Source organism: Mercenaria mercenaria, chromosome 6, assembly GCF_021730395.1.
Source record: "Mercenaria mercenaria strain notata chromosome 6, MADL_Memer_1, whole genome shotgun sequence".
NCBI classification, from domain to species: Eukaryota; Metazoa; Mollusca; class Bivalvia; order Venerida; family Veneridae; genus Mercenaria; species Mercenaria mercenaria.
The window spans coordinates 45,902,755-45,928,791 of NC_069366.1; the positions used below are offsets into that span (position 1 = coordinate 45,902,755).

A 26,037-nucleotide genomic window follows, 5' to 3' on the forward strand; every position below is an offset into this window, starting at 1 on the left:
AATGTTCGCAAATGCAACATTTTACGGGTTTGATATTTCAGCAAAGTTCGATAACCAGCTGTATTGTTCCAGGCATTCTTTAGTTATGGCTCTTGAAATACTAAATGCTATGCAAATTAGGAGTGTCCACTTTCTAACTTGAGAAGTCACCAAACATGGCCATATAATTTATGGGTATAATATCTCGTCCAAATTTGATAATCTTAACAATGTTCACCAAACTTGGTCACAATATCTATGGGCATAATGTCTCGAAAAATTCGAAAACCGACCGGTTTGTCCCAGTCTCTGGAGTCATTGCCCTTAAACTACTTAATATTCTGAAAATTTACAACTTATGTACTAGCAGTTCTTATCCATTGCTAAACGTTCTTGGTCACAATGTTTATGGGCAACAATATCTCCTGTGAGTTTGATAACCAGCCGGATAATCATAGACAATCTTGAGTTAGGACCCTTGAATTACTTAAAATTGTGAAAATTGACGGTATCCACTCCTTTTCTCAAATAGATCTTATCCAATGATCACTAAACGAAATCTGAATGTTTATGGCCATGTCATCTTGACAAAGTTAGATAATCAGGCGGATAGTCTATGTTGCTCCGGAGTTATGGCCCTTTAATCAGTTGAAATTGAAAAATGGCAACTAGTTTGTTCAATAAGTGGAGTAGTTTTAAAGTCAAAAGCAATTAGCTCGGGGTTGGGGGCTTATATTGTGACAGTTTCCAACTTTTGCGTCTTATATGTTTACAATCGTTTCATAACATTAATTTAAAATAACGTATAATAACGTGTTTGATGTAAGTTAAAATATGAGATCATTAATACATTTAGCTCCATTTAGAAAACTGGATTGTCATGTGCCCACTTCCTAGCAAAAATCAGCACTGATGAAAGATGCATATACATTAAGGCGACCTTCGATAACACAAAATGATATCAATAAAATATAAATTATCATAAGGAATTTATTTTAATTAACCTGCATTTGTAATTATCTAAATTTTACCTATAGCAAAGGTAAAGAACATTTTTAAGATAAAAACAAACCCCCGTCCCCTCCCTTACATCCTCTTCTCCGTCAAAAAAGAGGTAAAAAGTTGATGCTTAAATGGCTTGATATTATTGTTAACCCACACCAAGCCAAGTTGAAGAAGAACATGTAAACCTAATGACTACGTGAGAGGTAATTCTGATATATAAGTGGTCCATTGTTCACGATAATCCTGGAATATCCTTAATAAAAACATAACAGCCTGAGTGAAAAGAAAAATGTAAACTATACAAATGAAAATTTATGAAATTAATATTTACATAACCTCTTTTCCACTTATTCATGAATGACCGCTGTTGTTTTCATTTAAGTTTTGATATAGCAATGTGATCGCGCTTCCATTTATTGCCGTGTATGGCAATAATAAAAAATGAAATTATTTCTCGATATCATGTCACACACAAAAAAAAATTGTTTTAACAAAAGTATACTTAAACTGTGTAGTGTGCTTTTTTTTCAAATATGAATGCTGGACATAAGTTCCCTTGAATACCTGTATTTGTGTCAGCATTGTGTTTCTAATATTCAATGCTAAACTCTATCTTTTTCAATATTGTTTTCAGTAAAGAAAACTTAAACAATGGTCACATGATTATTTGGTTGTAAAATTTTCCATTATCATTTTTGCTTTGTATAGTTCTTTTTAAATGCAACACATTAAAAAGCCATTTCATGATATTTATATTCTTATGTTCACAAGACGAAAACATTCACTCCACATCAAGAGCAAGTAGTTAATTTAAAAGTTATGTCATGTTATGACTACACCTAACCGTCAATGGTAGCGTGTCCGCTTTCACTGCGAGGGATCGGGGGCTCGATCTAGCTGCATCATACCAAATACGTTAAAAAGTATTGGTAGCAGGGATTCATAGGTAGGTGCTAAGTTAAAAGCTAAATCGACTATAGTTTTCTATTGTCAATTTTACAGATGCACATCTTATTTGAAGAGCAATGCATTTTTGAAACACGCTGAAATTGTTATAAAATGATCGTCGCCTATGCTCAATACATGTTAAAATGCTTAAAAATATTCGCTAAACTTAACCAGGGGCTAAGGAGAGTGGGGTGGGGGGGGGGGGGAGGGGGTCCTCTGACCACAAGTGTCTGTGACATTTTGGTCACTTTTATTTATCTAAGATGTGGCCCCAATATTACAACTTTTCAAGAGCGCTTGCCTTTCCCTCAAAAGTTATAATCAGTTTGCTGGCCATTTTTCAAGATTGTCTCTTATGTGAAGTTATAATTTCACGTAAGAGACAATCTTGAAAATGGCCAAAATGCTGATGTCATCGTAATGGACTTCAGTAAAGCTTTTGACACGATTGACCATCATAAAATGATTCCCCGAACTATAATTTAGTGTTGCTATATTTTCTGCATGGAGTCCATTCAATACATGTGTAATAGAATTCCGCTTAAGCCTGTGCTAGAGGCGTGTTGGGAGTAGCATTACCGCTCACAAAACTGAGTCTGCCATTATTTTACTTGGATATATATGCTTCTACAGATTCTTCTGATAGATTTTACTGATACCCTGGGAGTCCACATATTAGCATCCCAGTGGGTCAAGCCATTTCTAAAGGACAGATCCAAAAATGTAGTAGTGGATGACTTCATCTCAGATGAGCTGCCTGTTCGAAAAGGGTCTAGACATCGGCTCCTGTCTCTTCATGGCCTACAAAAATGACTTCTCAGTCTATTAAAAGTTAAAAGTAAATCATGTGCACAGTTGCCTATATGTATATAGGATAGGGCAAATTTTTTCCAACTGGCAGAATTTCTTTAAACTTTGTGTACTGACTGAGAATCTAGTTTAAAACGGAAATATGTATCAATAATTATAGGTACCCAGGCTTGATCTTGAATTACCTGCCCTTGAAAATCAGAAAATACTAAAAAAAAATCCAATTTGTAAGGGCAGATGATTCAAAATCAAGGCAAGAGAACTTTGCATTTTAATTTTTATTTCTGTTTCCGACTTCATTGGCAGTCAGTATACAAAGTTTAAGGAAATTCGGTCCATGGGAAAGACCAGGACTTTGCGGTATCATTTTGTCATGTTCATAGTTAAGGACATTAGCAACAGTCTCTATACTGACATTAGCCAAAAATTTTCTTCTTTAAACTATTTTTTACTGACAGAGAATCAAATCAAAAACAGAAATATGAAATAAAACAAACCATAGAAACCCAGCCTTGGTCATGAATTATCTGCCCTTGAAAGTCGGAAAATACTAAAAAAATCTACTCTCATGGGCAGATAATTCAGGATTAATCCTGGGTACCTTTGATTACTGAAACATTTTTCCGTTTTAAACTTGATTCTCAGTCAGTACACAAAGTTTAAAGAAATTCTTCCCGTAGGAAAATCTTTGCCCTATATACATACAGGCAACTGTAGCATTTACCCTTTAACGCGACTTTTTACAGATGCACCATTGTTTATCTGACGGTTAAATCCTCCCCTACACAATAATCTTCATTCCCTAGAAGCCTAGAAAAAGTATGATCAATTGAATTTAATCTAGGTAAGTATGTGGTATTGAGGATTACTTGAAAGAAAAAAATTCATACACTGCACAATACAGTTATAAAAACTGTTAGCTATGTTCTGTTCTAAAAACAACAGAAACTGTTTAAATACTAGGGCGCCACACTATGCAAAGATCCCAGTTGGTCAAAACACATCGATAATATAGCATCAAAAGCAATAACTCATCAAAATTCAAATTCATCAACAGAAATGTCAAAACAAACAACAGAAAATCCCCAAATTTCATATTTGTAAATACGAACAAATACTACATATAATGTACTAGAATGTAAACGAAACACTAACATGTTTATATGTATTAAAAATACTCTGCATTAGGTTTAAAATAGTACACACATTATACATTTATAGCTAAACACAGTATAAATATGTACTGCCACTAAAAACTGAAAGTTTTTTTGTTTTTATAATCGACTGTTACTGCATGCATGACATTTGATGTTGCAACAATCACGTTAAAATAATCAGTTTCACCCAAATCGGCTATAGTAACTCGACTGGAAATCCCTGAAACAACATCATAAAGTTACTTTTTATTGCAGTTGATCGTAACAATTTGTTCAACCTAAACTATACATGGTCTTACAATCTCATACGCAATAGTACCATTGCAACTCATATTATCCAAGAACAATACGTTCCTGGAATGGTCCACCACCTGTGCATGCAGTACAACCCCTGTTTGATTCTATTCACTGAGCGACTATATGGCAACTGTATAGGCATTTAATCTATATCCATATTTTAATCTAGTAATTGTCGTTCTTTTTTACCTTTGCATCTAATAAGTTTGCAACATGTCTCAGACAAGCGCTTCCCGATCATAATCAGCATCGACATTATAAGGACCGCTAAGAAGGCACTAAGGACCACTAAGGGGTTAAAAAGGACCGCTGTGGTCTATTAATGCAAAGAGCTATAAAAATAAATGTATTTTATACTTCTTTGATTAATGAGTATATTAAGTGGTCATAGATTGTGACAGGAAAGGCCGTACCGGCGACAGTAACCATCAGAACAAATCAACACCCTTTACAATATTTACAAATTTATTTACATAAGATGATTATTAACAATGAATAGATATGAAAAGAAAAAAACTGATTAGAAGAAAGAAAAAAAAGAAAGTTCAGTATCTCTAGATACAAAAGTTCTTATAGTCCATTCTAATCTGACGTGACACAGGTCTTTAATGTAATTGTGAACTTTAAGTAGCACAAACAAAACAGCTTCTAAATTCAAAATACAGTCCCTTTAAACCGTGAATACGTTGATTCCGTATTGGCTCCCTATGGTGGTAGGTGATTGCATCCCTGAGCTGACTTCAGAGGATAACAAAAATCATCGTCTTTGCGGTTTACGGCACAACCATGGGACGAAAGCTCTGCGCTGGGAATATCACATCCAGGCGAGTGAAGACAAGTGAACCTCGGGCATTGTACTTCCGGGTTATGACATCACCAGGTAAAATCGTCTGGCGGAAGAAGCTAAAATATATAACATATGGTAAGCACCATAGCAAAACAAATAAGTCAGGGCATAAAGCTGCTCCTTTGGGTATACCATACCTCCGTAGGCTCCCATAAATAATACGTGCTACTTATACAAAATATATGTGCTACTAAGTTCAAACGTCACCTGATTAAAATACGTCACTTATTACTTCCATTATTACAAAGATTACTTACTTAAAAGACTAAAGTTAAAGTATGAAATGATATGAAAAGTATATGAGGAAACATTATAGATACGGACATGATAAACTGCAGCCATTATTTTCAACTACAAATTAACAAAATTCAATGTAAATCAAACGTTATATGATAGTTGGCATCCATATAATATCTAATGCCATACACTAAAACGGACATTGTATGTGTATGCAATAGACTGTCACACAATTTCATATTACAATAATATATACATGGTACTAGACTTGCCATATAAATTTATACATAACAATACAATGCAGTAATGGCGTTCCATAATAACGAAATGTTTGACATCAGTTTTTGAAACAAAGTACTTTATAAATATCATGTTACAAATTTCAGTATAAATTTTACATCTTATATAAACGAAACATTTAGACTCCTCTTTCTAAATAATTTACAAAAGTCTGAAAAATTTAATAAATTATCCTGACATACTGAAACTAACCAAAATCATATGCCGAAAAGTAAATGTTACAGAATTCTGTAGAATGCACAAAAATTTATCCAAAAAAAATCGTAATGCAAAAATCATACAAAAATCTAACAAATAAATTTCTTACCTCGATCGAGCATAAATTTCTAGCAAGAAAATAATTCAGACATAGATTCGTCTATAATGTCGGAAGGTGGTGTGCGCAAGGCATATCTAGTCCAGTCTATTTAAAGGATAATGTCCCGCCAAATACTAAATTTCATGGGATTCACGGCTAAGCCGTGAGCTATGACTATTGTCATTTTCACGGGATTCACGATATAGCCGGGAAATCTAACTACTTTGGCGCGAATTTAAATTGACAATTTGAGGCCCATTATAGTGGTTTTGGGGATAAAAACATAAATTACTGAAGTTTATAAAATATCAACTTTCTTATTACTGAACAGAATTTAATGAAATTTACATGGAAATTTAAGTTATGAAATACCGAAAAACATGAGAGGTATTTCATGCGTGAAATCTGACATTTACCTCAATAACTCAAAAATTTACAAAAAGATGATGCAATACCTGCATTTACACTACAGATAAAATAAGGCCCGTATGTCAATTTGTGACATAGATTATTTAAATTATATTATATAGAGTAATATGGAAATCTAATTTTAGTTTTCTGTTCATTCAGTACCAATAAGGATCATAAAGGAAACACAAAGTGGCCGCTATGAACATGTTTCATTTTGGAAATAATACTTTGGCATATAAATATATATGTACTAGACCAGTTTCTACCAAGCCTCTTAATTTTGTATGGCTTGCGGACTGGTGTGGTCTAAGTCCTTAGTATTGTCTCATAGGCCAACATGAACCTGTCACATAACAAAATATCAAAGTTATAATTTTATTAACATTGGTAAAAATTCAAGAAAATAAATAACAATTTAACTGTGTTTATTAGTAGCTCAAGTTATTAATGGATCAATACACTTATTGAATGTACATTCTCCGCATAACACTAACACACAATATTATAACATAACACACACGGTCAGAAAATTACGAAACTTGTGCATAATCTATAACTTGAAGAATATTATTTCACCAAAAACTATACACACAATTAACATTCCACAGTTCAAAAAGATGTCTCTCTTATCAGCCTGATTAATATCTGATTAATGGTGCATTATTTCTTGACAATTCTTTTTTTAAATGGACCTGGTAGCAGTGGCCATGTGTTATACCTCTCAGAAGAGAGTAAATTTTATATAGAACATATTATAGCAAATTTATTTACTGTACAGCCTAAAACGGCTAAAATACCGTATGTCCCGTTACCGGCATTTAGCCGATAAAATTCCGCAAGGGCAGATAATTTCTGAAATTTACACAATTTTGTTTTATTTAATTAATCCATTTTACTGTTGTGCTAGCAATGATATGTGAAAGGTACAGTTTATTTCTCTCTTAAATAAAATACTTAATAATTTCTCATATTTAATAATCTTTGTTTAAGTCAGTTTATTTGAATTGCAGTCTGTTTTCGCGACAAAATATTCTAATATTTTAAGCTTGGTGGTCAGGCACTGTTTTTTCCATAGACTTCCATTATAAGAAATGACCCTGTAAAAGCGCTAGAAGTAACTGGAATGTGCCAGTATTGACTGATTGATTTGAGGAATGTGGTCAAATTTCCGACGTATATCTGACAGGCTGGTTAGTCAAAATAATTCGACTTTCAGATTGTTTTATATTTGTGAAGGGCAATCTTAACGTCAAAACTTCGAAGGACCAAAATAATGGAGGATAAATCATAGTACACAGTCATGTAAAGCAGAAAGGTCTAATACGGGGAGTAGTCGAACTAATCCAACATACATGTTTTATGGCAGTGGCTACGATTACGGTACCGTAATCCTAGCCTCTGGTTCTAGGATTACGGAAGTTCCGTATTCCTAGACAACCCTATGAGGATAGGCTAGGATTACGGAAGTATTTAAAAGGCATCAAATATATGTTCTAAAGGACATGCATAAATGACGCTTTAAAATTACTTATTTCACTATTATTTTGTGCTATCGATCCGTTGTTTTGTGTTAGTATAATCTTAATGGTGGCACGCGGAAATATTAATTATAGAATTATCTATGTTTCATATATACCTGCAATTTTTGTCATCAAATCAACACAGATGGTCTTTAATAACATACAATATGGTTTTAAATAAAAAAAATCAAAGTATAGAATATTTTTTTTAAACCTAACTTTTACGCTCATATTTCTATAATATTTCCGCGGGCCGCCATTAATATAGCGTTTAAGATTATACTTACCCAAAATGGCGGATAGATAACACGGAATAATAAGGCAGGCATCAAAAAATCGCTATTTTAATAAAGTGAAATAAGAAGTTTACAACATCATTATGCATGTCCTAACATATTTTTGATGTCTCTTAAATACTTCCATAATCCTAGCCTATCCTCATAGAGTTGTCTAGGAATACGGAACTTCCGTAATCCTAGAACCAAAGGCTAGGATTACGGTACCGTAATCGTAGCCACTGCCTTGTTTTATATTGTGACGGTCAAACTGTAACTGTGCAGTGGCTGCAAAAGTCAGAAATTAAAAAGCAACTCAGTGACAGCAAGCTTGTCAAATATGGGGAGTAGACAGTCCGTATAAATCAATACATTTATCTGTCTTATCCTGTTGTTCATACCTGTAAATATCGACCAGTTGTTAGCGATCAATATTTTGTTTTCGCCACTGTCGATTAGTGTGTAATTAGCATAATTACCTAATGTTAATCATGGATCTACAACATTTATTGTTCAAAGGGTTTATCAGTCACATGTTAAGTGGCGATAATTAGATGATCAGAGATTGATCTTAAGGGATTCTGAAGGAAAAACAGCATGCGACTGCATGTGGTGATATGCTTAATTATTATGAATTAACTCGAGCTCACTTCCCTGACTGTATAAATATTTCACCACGTAACTTCAAACCTTTATCAATGGGCCGGTTTTTGTTGGATTTGAATAAAGAAAAAATGTCAACAGAAAGCTGACACTTTTCTTAATCTTGTAGAGCCATAATTATAATTATTGTTTATAATGTTAGATTTCTACATACAGAAACATTCTTTTTGCAGTAGAGAATGACTCAAACGAGATTGTTGTTTAAACTCCAAAAATTAATTTAATCGTAAATCCGATGTGTGAAAAATACGATGTATTTAAATTATAATAACAATGAAATTTAAAAAAAAGGCCGACAACGAATTTACATTTAGTACTCCAAACGCATTTAAATGGTGAAGAACAAAGCAATATCATAAAAAAATATTTTACGGGAACAGTTTACAGCTTCGACTTGCTAATTTTATCATAATATGTCCTAATTTTATTGTTCTAAATACTCTGAATCAACATGGCAAATACAATGTAGCATGTAAAAAACGACATCTTTCTCTCTGGGTAAAACAAGCCTAGATTTAGCCATTTTCACAGGGCGAAATGTAACATTAATGTAGATATTTTCCATTTAAAAAGAGATGCAGGCAGTAATTTCATGGCAGAGCTTTTTTCAACAAAAAATGCAACAAATGCTTTCCCAGACTTTCACTGAAAGGACGATTTAAACTCTAAGGCATAAGCGTGTGAATAATAGCAGAATAACCTACGGCATACGCTTCAATTGGACGACAGGATAAACTAAGATAAATGCCGCATTCCAGTCCCCGTATCAGTTGTTCCAGTGTAAAGTTATGGTTTTATCGCTGTCACATATTGCATGTAGACAAGGTAAACATTAATCGTGTACAGTACATACATAGGTTTAAATCACCAGAAAATTTGTAGTTTTGGAAATTATTTGATAATTTTTACATAAATCAAGGAGGAATTGAATTCCCTTTTGATACATATATATATTAAGTTCTATTTGAATTTATGTCTAATTTGTGACATATTATTATCAACGTTTAAACCTATAGCATGTAAAGCGTCGACAGCAATGAAAATTTCATCGGAAATTTCCTCCACTATTTCGGTCTTTCGGGTGTTTGAAGCGAGTGGAGATATTGCCCGCAAGAAAAATAAGTCAATATTTCCTAGGATTGGTCAAATTTGTTGGACTAACGGGCTGGTCACATTGCCCGATTGTGCTTAAATGTCCAATCAAGCTTTTATTTGGACTTAAATTTATAAAAAGATGTGTGAAATTATGCAAATGTCGCATACAATGACTTGACGATGATTCTAGAAAGTCCTAAACTTTGTACATTTTATTACTAAATAAGTACATTTAAGTTAAAAAAATAACTAGTCTAGTCACCATAAGGCATAAGTAACTGCACAATGTTAAAGGTCAGTTATTTGTGATATATCTGACAGTTACTTTATTCAGTTTCTACATATTTTTCCAGGAAATACTGGCAATGTGATCATTATTAAGGCAATTTTAGCTTAGCACCATGTCACATGACAAAACAGTCAAGATTAAAGTTCATATATCTATAGAATATTTATCATCGTGGCATATCATAGTGGTTAATGTGAATAAAAATGAACTTTGAAACATTTCAGTTTTGTCTGATATTTATTTTATTGTCCTGTAGCTGGTTACACCCGTTTGTATGATTTACACTAAACAGTAAGGCAACTTTGACTATGAAACGGCCATATACCTGAACTGACCGTGACTAGATTAACTTTTTGTCATCATTTTTAATAAATAGAAGAACAGTTTTTTTCTAATTCTTTTTTTAAACTCTTCTTCAAACTTCATCTTTTGAATTATTAAATCAAATAATTATTATATCACTCACTTTTATTATTTGGAAGATAATAGTTTAAGCAGGACCTAACTGTTGAAAATTTTGTCCAGATGATAACATAACCATCGATTAAGTTTTGATTTTTTTTTGCAAACATATATGTTGTGTAACATCCGTCCGTACGTCACACTTCATTTCCGAGCAATAACTGGAGAACCAATTGACCTAGAACCTTCAAACTTCAAAGGGTTGTAGGGCTGCTGGAGTAGACGACCCCTATTGTTTTTGGGGTCACTCTGTCAAAGGTCAAGGTCACAGGGGCCTGAACATTGAAAACCATTTCCGATCAATAACTAGAGAACCACTTGACCCAGAATGTTGAAACTTATAGGATGATTGGTCATGAAGAGTAGATGACCCCTATTGATTTTGGGGTCACTCCGTCAAAGGTCAAGGTCACAGGGGCCTGAACATTGAAAACCATTTCCGATCAATAACTAGAGAACCACTTGACCCAGAATGTTGAAACTTCATAGGATGATTGGTCATGAAGAGTAGATGACCCCTATTGATTTTGGGGTCACTCTGTCAAAGGTCAAGGTCACAGGGGCCTGAACATTGAAAACCATTTCTGATCAATAACTAGAGAACCACTTGACCCCGAATGTTGAAACTTCATAGGATGATTGGTCATGAAGAGTAGATGACCCCTATTGATTTTGGGGTCACTCCATCAAAGGTCAAGGTCACAGGGGCCTGAACATGGAAAACCATTTCCGATCAATAACTAGAGAACCACTTGACCCAGAATGTTGAAACTTCATAGGATGATTGTACATGCAAAGTAGATGACCTCTATCGATTTTAGGGTGACTCCATTAAAGGTCAAGGTCACAGGGGCCTGAACATTGAAAACCATTTCCGGTCAATAACTTGAGAACCACTTGACCCAGAATGTTGAAACTTAATAGGATGATTGGTCATGCAGAGTAGATGACCCCTAACGATTTTGGGGTCACTCTGTGAAAGGTCAAGGTCACAGGGGCCCGAACATTGAAAACCATTTCCGGTCAGTAACTTGAGAACCACTTGACCCAGAATGATGAAACTTCATAGGATGATTGGACATGCAGAGTAGATGACCCCTATTGATTTTGGGGTCAGTCTATCAATGGTCAAGGTCACAGTGGCCTGTTCATGTAAAATCATTTTTTGGAAATAACTTGAGAACCACTTTACCTACAATGTTGAAACTTAATAGGATGATTGGACATGCAGAGTAGATGACCCCTATTTATTTTGAGGTCACTAGATCAAAGGTCAAGGTCACAGGAGCCTGAACAGTGACTTGAGAACCACTAGGCCAAGAGTGTTGAAATTTAGCGGGATGACTTGACATGCCAAGTAGATGATCCCTATTGCAGCCAACCATCAGTGTCTCTTTGACTTTCGCTCCTGACCCCTATTGACTTCTTGCCTATAGGACTTTGCATTGGGGGAGACATGCGCTTTTTTACAAAAGCATTTTCTAGTTTCATATTTGACTTACACAATGTACAGTAAAATTATCTTTAATTTTGAGAAATTCCAAAAGTTCTTATAACACGGTGGGGAAACCACGTGACTAACTTGGGTAACGTGCACGCAAAAGTGCTAAAAATAGGCCCGCTTCAGGTATGTTTTTATGCCCCCGAAGGGAGGCATATAGTTTTTGAACCGTCTGTCAGTCTGTCGGTCTGTCAGTCTGTCCGCAATTTTCGTGTCCGGTCCATATCTTTGTCATCGATGGATGGATTTTCAAATAACTTGGCATGAATGTGTACCACAGTAAGACGACGTGTCGCGCGAAAGACCCAGGTCCGTAGCTCAAAGGTCAAGGTCACACTTAGATGTTAAAGGTCATTTTTCATGATAGTTGGGCGTGTCCGGTCCATATCTTTGTCATCCATGGATGGATTTTCAAATAACTTGGCATGAATGTGTACCACAGTAAGACGACGTGTCGCGTGCAAGACCCAGGTCCGTAGCTCAAAGGTGAAGGTCACACTTAGACGTTAAAGGTCATTTTTCATGATAGTGCATTCGTGTCCGGTCCATATCTTTGTCATCCATGGATGGATTTTCAAATAACTTGGCATAAATGTGTACCACAGTAAGACGACGTGTCGTGCGCAAGACCCAGGTCCGTAGCTCAAAGGTCAAGGTCACACTTAGACGTTAAAGGTCATATTTCAACATAGTGCATTGATGGGCGTGTCCGGTCCATATCTTTGTCATTCATGCTTGGATTTTAAAAATATTGGGCATGGATGTGTACCACAGTAAGACGACGTGTCGCGCGCAAGACCCAGGTCCGTAGGTCAAAGGTCCTAAACTCTAACATTGGCCATAACTATTCATTCAAAGTGCCATCGGGGGCATGTGTCATCCTATGGAGACAGCTCTTGTTTCACTATAACTTTTTTGATCCGCAATTGTTTTAAACAAGATTACGTGCATAAACCCCGCAATAAAAAGCTCTTTCATCGGATATATGTAATTTGATGAAACTCTCTCCCGTTTTTACGTAATCCTTGCCCAACCGATTCGAAAGATGCAAAATATTTTGGAAACGAACACGTCTGTTCACAAGTTACGCACCTAGCACAGATTCTGCAGAGAATTTCAGCTGGAATTTAAGTTTAAAATAAAGCTTGTCATTGTCCAAAGTCCTGTACCAAATAATTAACATGACTATTCAGGAATATTAAAGATATCGTAAGACAAAGGGTGCGGTAACGTACACGTTGCGGTTTTTCAGGAGGTGACGTACACGTCATTTTTCCCCAGAGGGTAACATACACGTCAAAGATTATTTATCATGCATGTAGACCATCTTTGTCTTTAAATGACTGAATTGTTAACATTTTGACATTGTTAAAAAAGATGCAAATGCTGGGAACAGGCTGTTTTTCTTTCGGTATGTTAGTATATACAGAAATGCTACAGTGAAAATGTGTAGCGTCGGTCCTCATCCTAGCTTGGAAATAATAACACGTTTACAGCTCTTGTATATCTATACATAAATAGGCAAGATGATAAAATTTTGAAATTATTTTGCTCTAAATCCATCATATGCGCAACTGACCATGTATCTTTGAGTGAAAAAGTTGACAGTTGCTTACGGGTGATGGAAGCCTAGTACTTGTTCTTTCCAGTAACGATAGTTAGTTTAGTTGTCCGCACCATAATTATGATTCTGACTTTTGAAAGGGACAAACAAAAAGAAGTATTAAATAAGCATATAGGTATAACTGTTGCACCGAGAGTAACAGCAGTAAAACTATTATCTATTTATAGCACGGAGAATGAGTATATTTGCCAGGAGTGCGAAATGTCTTTACGGAGAAAAAGTAATTTAAAGGCGCACGAGAAGAGACATAGTGGAGCGTGAACCTACCACTGTTGTGGGAAAAACTTTTTTCGGACGACCCATTTTCTAAAAATAACAACAGAAAAAAACTTGTTACTTTTCTTTTTGACATGTTTATATTTTGTATATCATTGATTTTACTCAGTTAATTCCATACAAGTTTCTTAAACATACAGAGAGGAAATTAAAAATGGAGTCAGTAAGAGTTATGATTTCTTATCACTGCACTATCTTTCACTGACCTGTATTAATGTACAAAGTATCAAATCAACCCTTCATAGTTTTTGGCTTGGGCTTCAGTCAAGCTTCTTGCTTTACCTTTTCATGCATAAAGGGAGGTGATTCAAAAATGGGGTCAGCTAAAGTAATGGTTCTTTGACACTGCACTTTGCTTCACTGACCTCTATCAATGTATCAAGTATCAAGACAATCCTTTATATGGTTTTGACATTGGCCCCAGACAAGTTTTTTCCATAGATAAAGGGAGGTTATTCAAAAATAAGATCAGTTAGAGTTATGGTTCTTTGACACTGTACTTCCTTTCATTGGACCTCTATTTATGTGCAAAGTTTCAAGTCAATCCTTTATATAATTTCGACTTGGGCTTCAGACAAGCTTTCTATATAACGATAAGGGGAGGTAATTTAAAAATGTGACCATTACACTGCGCTTCCTCTGTCAGTGTGTAAAGTATCTTCAAATTCTTCAAATAGTTTTTGACTTGGGCTCTGGACAAGTCTTTTTTATAAGGATAAGGGGAGATAATTGAAAAATGGGACCACCTAGAGTTATGTTTCTTTGATACTGCACATCCTCTCACTGTGTTCGATCATTGTATGAAGTAACAAATTAGCACCTTTATTATTTCTTGAGTTATGCTCCGGACAAGAAGCGTTACGGACGCCAGCCGGTCGCCAACGGACAAAAAGACGGACGACAGAAAAGTGATCCCTATATGTCGCAGCTACTTTGTAGTAGGCGACACAAAATCTGTCTAAGTCAACTGTACTTGGTTAAAAAGAAATCAACTTTTTTGCGACATTTTCTAACTTTTTTTGCGATCCAATATAGCTTAGTTTAGTAAAATAGTTAATTGTAACCTCGTTAATGCTTATATAAGGTATCTGATTTTGTAAATGAACAGCCTAAACATAACCGAGGCTGTTACTTTAAAGCTTTGGATGTAACTGACGCATTTATAGATCTATATTGTCAGAATATGTCAGCATTTATAATTTAATCAACCATGGAATGACTATGTCCTTAGATATGCAAAATTTAGGTCAATACTGATATGTTGTTTCAGTAAGGAGGTCTAAATGAATAACTAGCTGACCAACAAACTGTCACTAACCCAAAGAAAGAATAACATTACTCCCGCACGATAATTTAAACGACAACGTGTTTATATTATTGACTGATTGTTATGGTCCCATGCATGATAGAACTCAAACAGTTTGTCAATGATTCAAATAAGGTGCATGCTGTCATATTAAACAAAAAGATTTTCTGTATTTAACGTTTTAATAAAGAAAAATCATGGTTATCAAGCATGCTATCGTTCCAGTTATCGTTCAGAATTTATACTAATTTCAGCATCTTTTTAACAATATAAAAAATGTTTACAGTTCAACGGGTCATCAAGAAGATTTGAACATATGGATTTGATTAAACCCTGCTGACAGACGGACATGGTTTATTCCCAGAAACCTAATTAACTTTTGATAGTTGGAGAAAAAAAAAGTTGACATTTAAAATGGCAACTGCTAACAATGTCTACTTGTCAAAATAACATACACGATTAGACCATAAAATTCCAATTGCTATTCATTTTCACTGTAGCATTTCTGTATATACTAACCTACCGAAAGAAAAACAGCCTGTTCCCAGCATCTGCATCTTTTTTTTAACAATATCAAAATGTTTACAGTTCAGTCATTTAAAGACAAAGATGTTCTACATGCATGATAAATAGTTTTTGACGTGTACGTTACCCTCTGGGGAAAAATGACGTGTCCGTCACCTCCTGAAAATCGCAACATGTCCGTTACTGCACCCTTTTGTCTTACGATATCTTTAATATTTCTGAATAGTCATGTTAAATATTTGGTATAGGACTTTGGACAATGACAAGCTTTATTTTAAACCTACATTCCAGCGAAAATTCTCTGCAGAATCTGTGCTAGGTGCGTAACTTGTGAACAGACGTGTTCGTTACCAAAATATTTTGCATCTTTCGAATCGGTTGGGCAAGGATTACGTAAAAACGGGAGGGAGTTTCATCAAGTTACATATATCCGATGAAAGAGCTTTTTATTGCGGGGTTTATGCACGTAATCTCATTTAAAACAATGGTGGAACAAAAAAGTTATAGTGAAAAAACATACCTGAAGCGGGCCTATTTTTAGCACTTTTGCGTGCACGTTATCCGATTTAGTCACGTGGTTTCCCCACCGTGTATAAAGAATACAACATGTCAGATCCTGCTCACCACCCCAGGCCTTTGGTGATAATTAAGGAATTGTTTCCATAGCTTATTATGTGTTTAGGTACTTGTGAGCCCAGCAGCATTTATATTATCACTTAACAGGAAGGAGAATTGTGTTAACTTAATTATATATTGTTGTCTGACAGCATCTGCTTAGTAATAGATAATTATGTGTGATAAGAGTTAATAATTATGTATAATTATGATTAAATGTCATAATCATAAGCATTTTGCAGTATCATTTATAATGTATTTATAAGTTATTCTTTCATTAAAAAAGTTGTTTATTTAAATGTAAATTTCTATATTAATATAATACTCAATGAAAACTCAGAAATTGTATCTTGCTTTCACCAAGCAATGTATTTTACATGTCTCTATTAAGTGCAAAGATTTTTTAAAATCTTTATTCAGGTTTGCTTGAAGATGATGTAAAGAATTGACAGAGTGGTAAAGAAGTGGAGCTGAAAGGGAAAATGTAGACTTAGGTTCTCAGATTAGTGCACACTTTAGACAGGGACATGTTGAGGCTACAGTGGAGACGAATCAGATCCAGGTAAGACTCTTTCTGTTTTTTGCCTGATTTTCACTGAATTTTTGAAATTTTAGGATAAAATATATTATTATACCTCACATAAATGTCCAATGCAAATTTCCCATTAGTTTAACTTGAATTTTATATCATATTCCCCAATGATTTTATGACTCATGTGCAAAAGCGTTATTTTCAATTTCTGCGCAGGTGATATGATCCATGATTTCATATCACATGCGCAACAGCGTTATTTTGTTTTTCTGCGCATGTGATATTATTTTTTCATATCACCCGTTGAGAGATTGATACTTACGCATTGATTAAAAGACTGAGCCGATAAATTTCAAGACGAAGCGCTTATATTATTATACTTTAGGATTAAATTACCCTTTTCTGGTGCTCTTGCATGTGCGAATCTGGCCAATTTTCTTTTTATGCTATGTGCAAAATATTTCGAAAACAACTTTTCATCTAATATTGAATCGAAACTAAGAAAATGAGTACTCACACTTATATGTTTTGTTTAGAAAAAAGAAAGTTATCGCCGTTTTTCGAATGTTAGGCCTACTGATTGACGCAATGTTGAAATATTATAATAAATATACTGTAGGGGTCAGCGATATGTAAACGTCCCGACTGAATCTATCAAAAAAAGTCTTATTACACAACAAAGTCGCCAAAACAATTAAATACTCTTTAATTCTGTCTTCATTATCTGGTTAGTAATTACTCTTTAATATTAAATAAATTACTATGTTGATTTTCCAGTAAATGCTTTGACCCTTATAATCTTTCGGTATAATAAAATAAATATTGCATTCCTGAGAGGGTGATATGAAAAATGTTCACCCCTCGAAATATGAATATAGACCTCGGCTGGCGCCTCGGTCGATATTCATATATCTCGCGGTGAACATTTTTCATATCACCCTCTCAGGAATGCAATATTTATATAATATATATATAATTATGGTAATTCACTGCAGAAAATATATCTATCAAATTATGTCTCCCCCAGGAGACATATTGTGTTTGCCCTGTCCGTCCGTCCGTACGTCACACTTCATTTCCGAGCAATAACTGGAGAACCATTTGACCTAGAACCTTTGAACTTCATAGGGTTGTAGGGCTGCTGGAGTAGACGACCCCTACTGTTTTTGGGGTCACTCCGTCAAAGGTCAAGGTCACAGGGGCCCGAATTTTGAAAACCATTTCCGATCAATAACTAGAGAACCACTTGACCCAGAATGTTGAAACTTCATAGGATGATTGGTCATGAAGAGTAGATGACCCCTATTGATTTTGGGGTCACTCCATCAAAGGTCAAGGTCACAGGGGCCTGAACATGGAAAACCATTTCCGATCAATAACTAGAGAGCCACTTGACCCAGAATGTTGAAACTTCATAGGATGATTGTACATGCAAAGTAGATGACCCCTATCGATTTTGGGGTCACTCCATTAAAGGTCAAGGTCACAGGGGCCCGAACATTGAAAACCATTTCCGGTCAGTAACTTGAGAACCACTTGACCCAGAATGTTGAAACTTCATAGGATGATTGGTCATGAAGAGTAGATGACCCCTATTGATTTTGGGGTCACTCTGTCAAAGGTCAAGGTCACAGGGGCCTGAACATGGAAAACCATTTCCGATCAATAACTAGAGAACCACTTGACCCAGAATGTTGAAACTTCATAGGATGATTGTACATGCAAAGTAGATGACCCCTATCGATTTTGGGGTCACTCTATTAAAGGTCGCAGGGGCCCGAACATTGAAAACCATTTCTGGTCAATAACTTGAGAACCACTTGACCCAGAATGTTGAAAATTCATAGGATGATTGGTCATGAAGAGTAGATGACCCCTATTGATTTTGGGGTCACTCTGTCAAAGGTCAAGGTCACAGGGGCTTGAACATGGAAAACCATTTCCGATCAATAACTAGAGAACAACTTGACCAAGAATGTTGAAACTTCATAGGATGATTGTACATGCAGAGTAGATGACCCATATCGATTTTGGGGTCACTCCATTAAAGGTCAAGGTCACAGGGGCCTGAACATTGAAAACCATTTCCGGTCAGTAACTTGAGAACCACTTGACCCAGAATGTTGAAACTTCATAGGATGATTGGTCATGAAGAGTAGATGACCCCTATTGATTTTAGGGTCACTCTGTCAAAGGTCAAGGTCACAGGGGCCTGAACATTGAAAACCATTTCTGATCAATAACTAGAGAACCACTTGACCCAGAATGTTGAAACTTCATAGGATGATTGTACATGCAAAGTAGATGACCCCTATCGATTTTGGGGTCACTTCATTAAAGGTCAAGGTCACAGGGGCCTGAACATGGAAAACCATTTCCGGTCAGTAACTTGAGAACCACTTGACCCAGAATGTTGAAACTTAATAGGATGATTGGTCATGCAGAGAAGATGACCCCTAACGATTTTGGGGTCACTCTGTTTAAGGTCAAGGTCACAGGGGCCTGAACATTGAAAACCATTTCCGGTCAGTAACTTGAGAACCACTTGACCCAGAATGATGAAATTTCTTAGGATGATTGGTCATACAGAGTAGATGACCCCTAATGATTTTAGGGTCACTCTGTTAAAGGTCAAGGCCACAGGGGCCTGAACATGGAAAACCATTTCTAATCAATAACTTGAGAACATCTCGACCCAGAATGTTGAAACTTCATATGATGATTGTTCATGCAGAGTAAATGACCCCTATTGTTTTTGGGGTCACTCCGTTAAAGGTCAAGGTCACAGGGGCCTGAACATTGATAACCAGTTCCGATCAATAACTTGAGAACCACTTGACCCAGAATGTTGAAACTTCATAGGAGGATTGAACATGCAGAGTAGATGACCCCTATTGATTTTGGGGTCAGTCTATTAAAGGTCAAGGCCACAGTGGCCTGTTCATGTAAAATCATTTTTTGGAAATAACTTGAGAACCACTTGACCTACAATATTGAAACTTAATAGGATGATTGGACTTGCAGAGTAGATGACCCCTATTTATTTTGAGATCACTTGATCAAAGGTGAAGGTCACAGAAGCCTGAACAGTGACTTGAGAACCACTAGGCCAAGAGTGTTGAAATTTAGGGGGATGATTGGACATGCCAAGTAGATGATCCCTATTGCAACCAACCATCAGTGTCTCTTTGACTTTTGCTCCTGACCCCTATTGACTTCTTGCCTATAGGACTTTGCATTGGGGGAAACATGCGCTTTTTTACAAAAGCATTTTCTAGTTTATTTTTCACGTTAACTTCAAATTTACTGAATTTCAAAAAATTATTGATGAATTAGTTCAAACTATTGAACAGATATGAAACAAAAAGATATTTTGGTTTACGTGTAAAATCAAAGTTTTTTGCCTACCCAGCGAGGGAAGTATACATTTGTCTGAGCACGCGCCAGGGATAGATATTCCTGTCTTTCCCTAGGGAAAAATCTTGTCTAAAATAGCATGCACTTTGGTGACGTCACATAGTACTGGAACTATTATGACGTCATAAACTATAAAATAATGCAAGGAAATACCCAAATCCATTTGTCACCACGATCTGTTTTGAACGTGATAGGCAAGAAAAATGGTCTTACATGTCTGCCTGTGTAAGACAGCTGTTTTCCCAACCCTCGGGACAGTTTGGATAAAAAACCTTGCTAACACTCGGTTTTCCATTTCACTCTGTCCCTCGGGTTGGGAAAAACCGGTCTTACACAGGCAGGCATGTAAGATCCTTGTAATAATTTTACCTTAAAATTTCACTCTGGGCTATGCCCTTTTAGAAAATTTGATGATCACCAGGTGATAAATATTTCTGTCTTGCACTGAAACAAACAGTATTCCTATATATGAGTGCCATGTATTTTTAGCTCACCAGAGCACAAAGTGCTCGGGGTGAGCTGTTGTGATCGCTCACCGTCCGCCGTCTGTCCAGGCACACTTTCCTTTAAACAACATCTCCTCTGAAACCGTTTGGTGGAAGTTGATGAAACTTGGCCTGGATGTTCCTTGGGTGGTCCCCTTCCAAAGTTATTCAAAGAATTGAATTCCACAGGGAACTCTGGTTGCCATGGCAACCGAAAGGAAAAACTTTAAAAATCTTCTTTAACACTGTTACAGTCCAAATTGGCAAGGCGTAGAGCCTCAATATTTGGCATGTGACATCATTTAATGATCCTCTATAAGATTGTTCAAATTATGCCCCTGGGGTGAAAAGAGGCCCTGCCCCGTGGGTCCCAAGTTTTACATAGACTTATATAAGAAAACACTTTAAAAATCTTCTTGTCTGAAACCACAAGACCTAGGCCTTTGGGATTCGGTATGTAGCATTGCCTTGTGGTCCTCTACCAAGATTTTTCAAATTATTACCCTGGGATGAAAAGAGGCCCCGTCCTGGGGGTCCCAAATTTTACATAGCTTTACACATGAAAAAAAACTTTAAAAATCTTTTTGTCTGAAACTGCAAGGCATAGTCTTTTGATATTAGGTATTTTGCATTGCCTAGTGGTCCTCTACCAAAGTTATTCAAATTATGCCCCTTAGTTGAAAAGAGGCCTTTGATATTTGGTACGTAGCATGTGGTCCTCTACCAAGATTGTTCAAATTATGCCCCTGGGGTGAAAAGATGCCCTGCCCTGGGGGTCCCAAGTTTTACATAGACTTATATAGGATTTTTTTTTAAAATCTTCTTGTCTGAAAGTTCAAGGCCTAGTCCGTTGATATTTGGTATGTAGCATTGCCTAGTGAATCTCTAACAAGATTGTTCAAATTATGCCCATGGGGTGAAAAGAGGCCCTGCATGGGGGGTCACTTGTTATATGTGTTATATAGGAAAAAATTCTTCAAGAATTATCAGATCATATTTCCTAGACTGTTTAATTATAATCACCTGATAATCCAAAGTAATTAGGGGTCACCTGACTGTGACCTTGACCTTCTGACCTACTTTCTTGTTTTTTTAAGATACAGCCTTTAAAAATGTGGATGACATGTACAGTTTTGCACACTGATGTTAAAACTGACTTTCAGTGAAAACTGACTTTCAGTGACCATGAATGTGACCTACTAACCTACTTTCTTAAAGTTTTAGCATCAATTTGACATTTGAAACATGAAGCTCATATCACTCAGGTGAGCGATCCAGGGTCATCATGACCCTCTTGTTTTGTTTAATACATTTGTGTAAATGGTTTGATTTTTTACATGATTTATTAATGACTTTCTAGCCTATACTCCTTTGTGAACTGTGGAATGCAAGTTTTTTGTTTTGCAAAATGATTGCAGCTAGGACACATACAGACATTATGAATATCAGATGCATCATGTAGGGACCTAGCTAGGCTCTAATGGATTTGTAAGCACAAATTATGTGTGGCATGACATGTTGTCTTGCAACATTTTTAAATGTTTGGAAATATAATATTACTCATTTTGAAATTGTTAATACAATAGACCATGCAGGGTTCTCACTAGCAATTTCAAGTTGCAGTCTTGGGACTCCCAAAGCTGAAAAAGTTGCAGTCCCAACTAGACTGACGGACAGACTTTTAATGTTTCGTCAAAACATAGGCCTCTATTGTACTGTCAAATTAAGTGTAGACCAATAGACATTTTGTAATCATAATTCTTCACCCAGAAGGTGAACAATACAATCAAAAATGAATGTAGGACAAAATCACCCCAGGATAAACTCCCCCCCACACACACACTAGGATCTACCTGGACATAATCCCCTACCTTTATTTTAATACAAATCATTAAAACATTTGGTCTACAATACAACAAGAATGTGCAGTATGTCTATGATCAACATAATGCTTCTTCAGTAACATCGGCAATTTTGCAGAAAAAAATAACCACGTTAAGACCGCATCGACAGCATCTTAAAATTACTCGGACATTCATAATTAAGCCTAATTATCACTTTTTCTAAAAATTTCTTTAGATCTGCATGGTAATTATTACGTGAGAAAACAATCGGAGTTACTTCGAACGCTTTGTAATCCGTTGTTTACAATCAAAGGTTGTCATTTGTGCATATGCAATCACGCCGACAATCACATGAGTTCGCCTGATTCGCGGTGTAGTGGAAACGGGCAACACTGATTGGCTATACGCGGCTATCGGTGACAAGCGAGTAACTCCGCCCACATATTTTGCTCTCGAGTCAAAGCTTGGGCGTCTTTGGGCGGAAGTTCTTGATAACTCAAGTGTCGGTGCGAGATACTGGAGAACCGTGTTCTTAATTTGAGCCGCACAAACGCTAAGAACGTGCAATCAAGAACATTCAAGGTGGCTGCGCCCATCATTTTGCCACAAGAAATGATAATAATACATCAAATTCTACAGGATATCTGTAACACTGAAACTGCGGACTGCCCCGTTGATTCATTGTTGCTAACTTGTATTTTGACTTATGTAAACAAAGAAGAAAGGACAAAAGTGCAGAACTTTTTTTCGCCGCCATTTTGTTGAGTGTTTTCGAACCGTGTTCCTGGTGCTCCCCGTAAAAGGAGGTGTAAAATGTTGACCCGCAAACTGTGTTCTCGGATCATGTTCTTGGTGTTCGAGCGTGATTCTTTACTACCGGAACAGGCGCCAAAACGCCACGAACATGTTCTCGTGTCAAGAACATCCCGCCCGAAGACGCCCCTTGTGTATTCGTAGGTTTATGTGATCAATTTAATGCTTGCGTCCCACTGCGGAAACGTGTGTCCGGGGACTCCCAAGCTGCAATAAACACGCATATACCGGGACAAATTATGCGTACAGGGACGCCGATTTCGGCGTTTCCGAGAACCCTGCCATGCTTGTGATAACATGCGCCTTTTGGTCTATTAGGTAGCTATGCAGCTGTTATGAGTTTAGCTACTATGAGTTTAGCTACTTTTTCAAGCTTTTATGAGACTCTTCTATAGTATAACAACAACCTCTCCCTATGTGACACCAGGATTGGTTTTTCGCAGGAAGCAGTCTGAAATCGAATTGAAATACGCTTGAAGTTTTCGCAGTAAGCAGTCTGAAATCGAATTGAAATACGCTTCAAGTTTCTTTACAATTGAGTTGAAATACATTTATAGTATATTATCAACTATTTGGAACACTTTGCTTTGAAATTTATCTATTTTAATTTCATTTTGCATTTCAGGTATCCATGGCTACAGATTGTACAGACTTGGAGGTTCTGGCTTCTGGTTGTATTCACAGTCACTCTACTCACGTATGCTATAATCTCCTTCAAGAGGAGGCCGTTCACTTACCTTCAACAAGAAATCAAAGAAGCATGGCTAGGTGATATTGAGTTTGACTTCCAGACAGGGCTGTATTTTCACAAGCAGGGAAAGAATGTTTATTTGCGAGGTTCGATGCCAGATTCTCAAGAATTAGGAGGCCACCCTAGTCACTGTGCTATTTATAATTTGTCAAAATACCTTTGTGCTTCGTGGTATCCGAAAGTGAAATTGGAAGTGGAAAATGTCGTCGAGGAACATGCTAAATGTCAGGTCCTTACTTGGACGCCACTATTTGAAAATTATAAACCACATACATGCTTCTCTCTGTCTGATTTCACATGGTATGGCGGGTCATTACTTCATCAACAAATATGGCCGCTTAACAAAGCTGACATTCCATTACAGTTGTATAGAACACATGATTTGGAGAGTTATAAAGGGAAGACAAATGTGTTTGCAAATACTCTGGACTGGTTCTGGATTAGTTCAGCTGGAATTGCTGTCATTGTTGATAATTCACTCCCTGTTCATGTGAGCATAAACCAGTCTGGGGATAAATTAATGTGTTTTCATTCTAAGTCAGAGCAAAAGCCTGTTTTAAAGTACACAGTATGTAAAGCAGCAAATATCCGCAAAATTCATCGTTATGTGATAAAGAAATATGTACATTTACCGCTAAAACTTCCAAAAGATAACTATTTCATGTACCCTATGTGGTCAACCAATCCTGTGTTTAGAAATTCCCTAAATCAAGGAAATTTATTAAAGTATGGACAAGAAATAAATAATAATGGTTTTGAAAGCTGCTTAATTGATATAAATGATAATAGTTTAGCATTGTTTAAATCTGACCCGTTTGATAAATCAAAATTTCCGAACTCCCAGCAGTCGCTAATGATTTTAAGAGGAGACTATAAGATGGAAACATTCTTACCAGTATCGCCATTTGTACCAGTGGTGGAAAATACTGACAAAACTAGACTGGTACAGGATTTGGTAGATAAACCAGTTGTGGTACCTTTCGAAGGGCAAGAGGCGAATATTGTTAATTTATTAGATGATAAAGTTACTGACTGGTATATTGATAAATTACAGGAACTGAAAAAGGAATTTGGCATTAATGGATTTCATTTGATTGGTGGAGTTTCAGATTATTATAATTTTTCAAATAATGTTTTTAACTCTGTGGATATTGAGAAGTTTTCCAGACGTTTTGCTTCAAGTATAAGTGAAAAGATGGACTTGACAGTATTTTCTAATTTTGCATCAAAGAGTCAGAAAGGTGCTTTATTCATACAGTTACCTGGTCAACTATCGTCCTGGGGAAACACCGGTGGACTTAAAAGTCTCATTCCATCTGTACTGACCCTTGGTGTGCTTGGATACCCATTTGTGATTCCAAACACTATAGGAGGTATGGGTACATTGAAAGTGATCAATGAATCCTACACAGAAAGGATCAAGCCTGATCGAGAGTTATATGTAAGATGGATGGGTATAGCTGCCTTTATGCCATGTATGATGTTCTCATACCCTCCATGGCTGTATGATGAAGAAGTTGTAACCATTGCTAAACAGTTTACAAAACAACATAAAGAAATTGTAGCTCCATTGGTTATCAAAGCAGCAAGGGAGTTTGAGCATATTGGTAAGTTAGAAATTCCAAAATCTTTAAGTATCAGTCATAGTCTTGCTGGGTAATGATTTGCGCTGCACCATGAGAAAACCAACATAGTGCATTTGCGACCAGCATGGATCCAGACCAGCCTGCACATCTGCGCAGTCTGGTCAGGATC

The 26,037-nt window shown here is 36.3% G+C and overlaps 1 protein-coding gene across 1 annotated transcript in view; it reads left to right on the forward strand.

The window, feature by feature from the left end:
• Nucleotides 1–7,115: 7,115 nt before the first annotated feature.
• LOC123549030 (myogenesis-regulating glycosidase-like) overlaps nucleotides 7,116–26,037 on the forward strand; it is a 29,558-nt gene continuing 10,636 nt past the window's right edge. Inside the window, exons 1-3 of the mRNA XM_045336795.2 lie at nucleotides 7,116–7,212; nucleotides 16,861–17,002; nucleotides 24,157–25,889. Of these exons, the coding sequence (XP_045192730.1) occupies nucleotides 16,968–17,002; nucleotides 24,157–25,889 (1,768 nt within the window). The 5' untranslated portion in view covers nucleotides 7,116–7,212; nucleotides 16,861–16,967. The remainder of the gene's footprint in view (nucleotides 7,213–16,860; nucleotides 17,003–24,156; nucleotides 25,890–26,037) is intronic.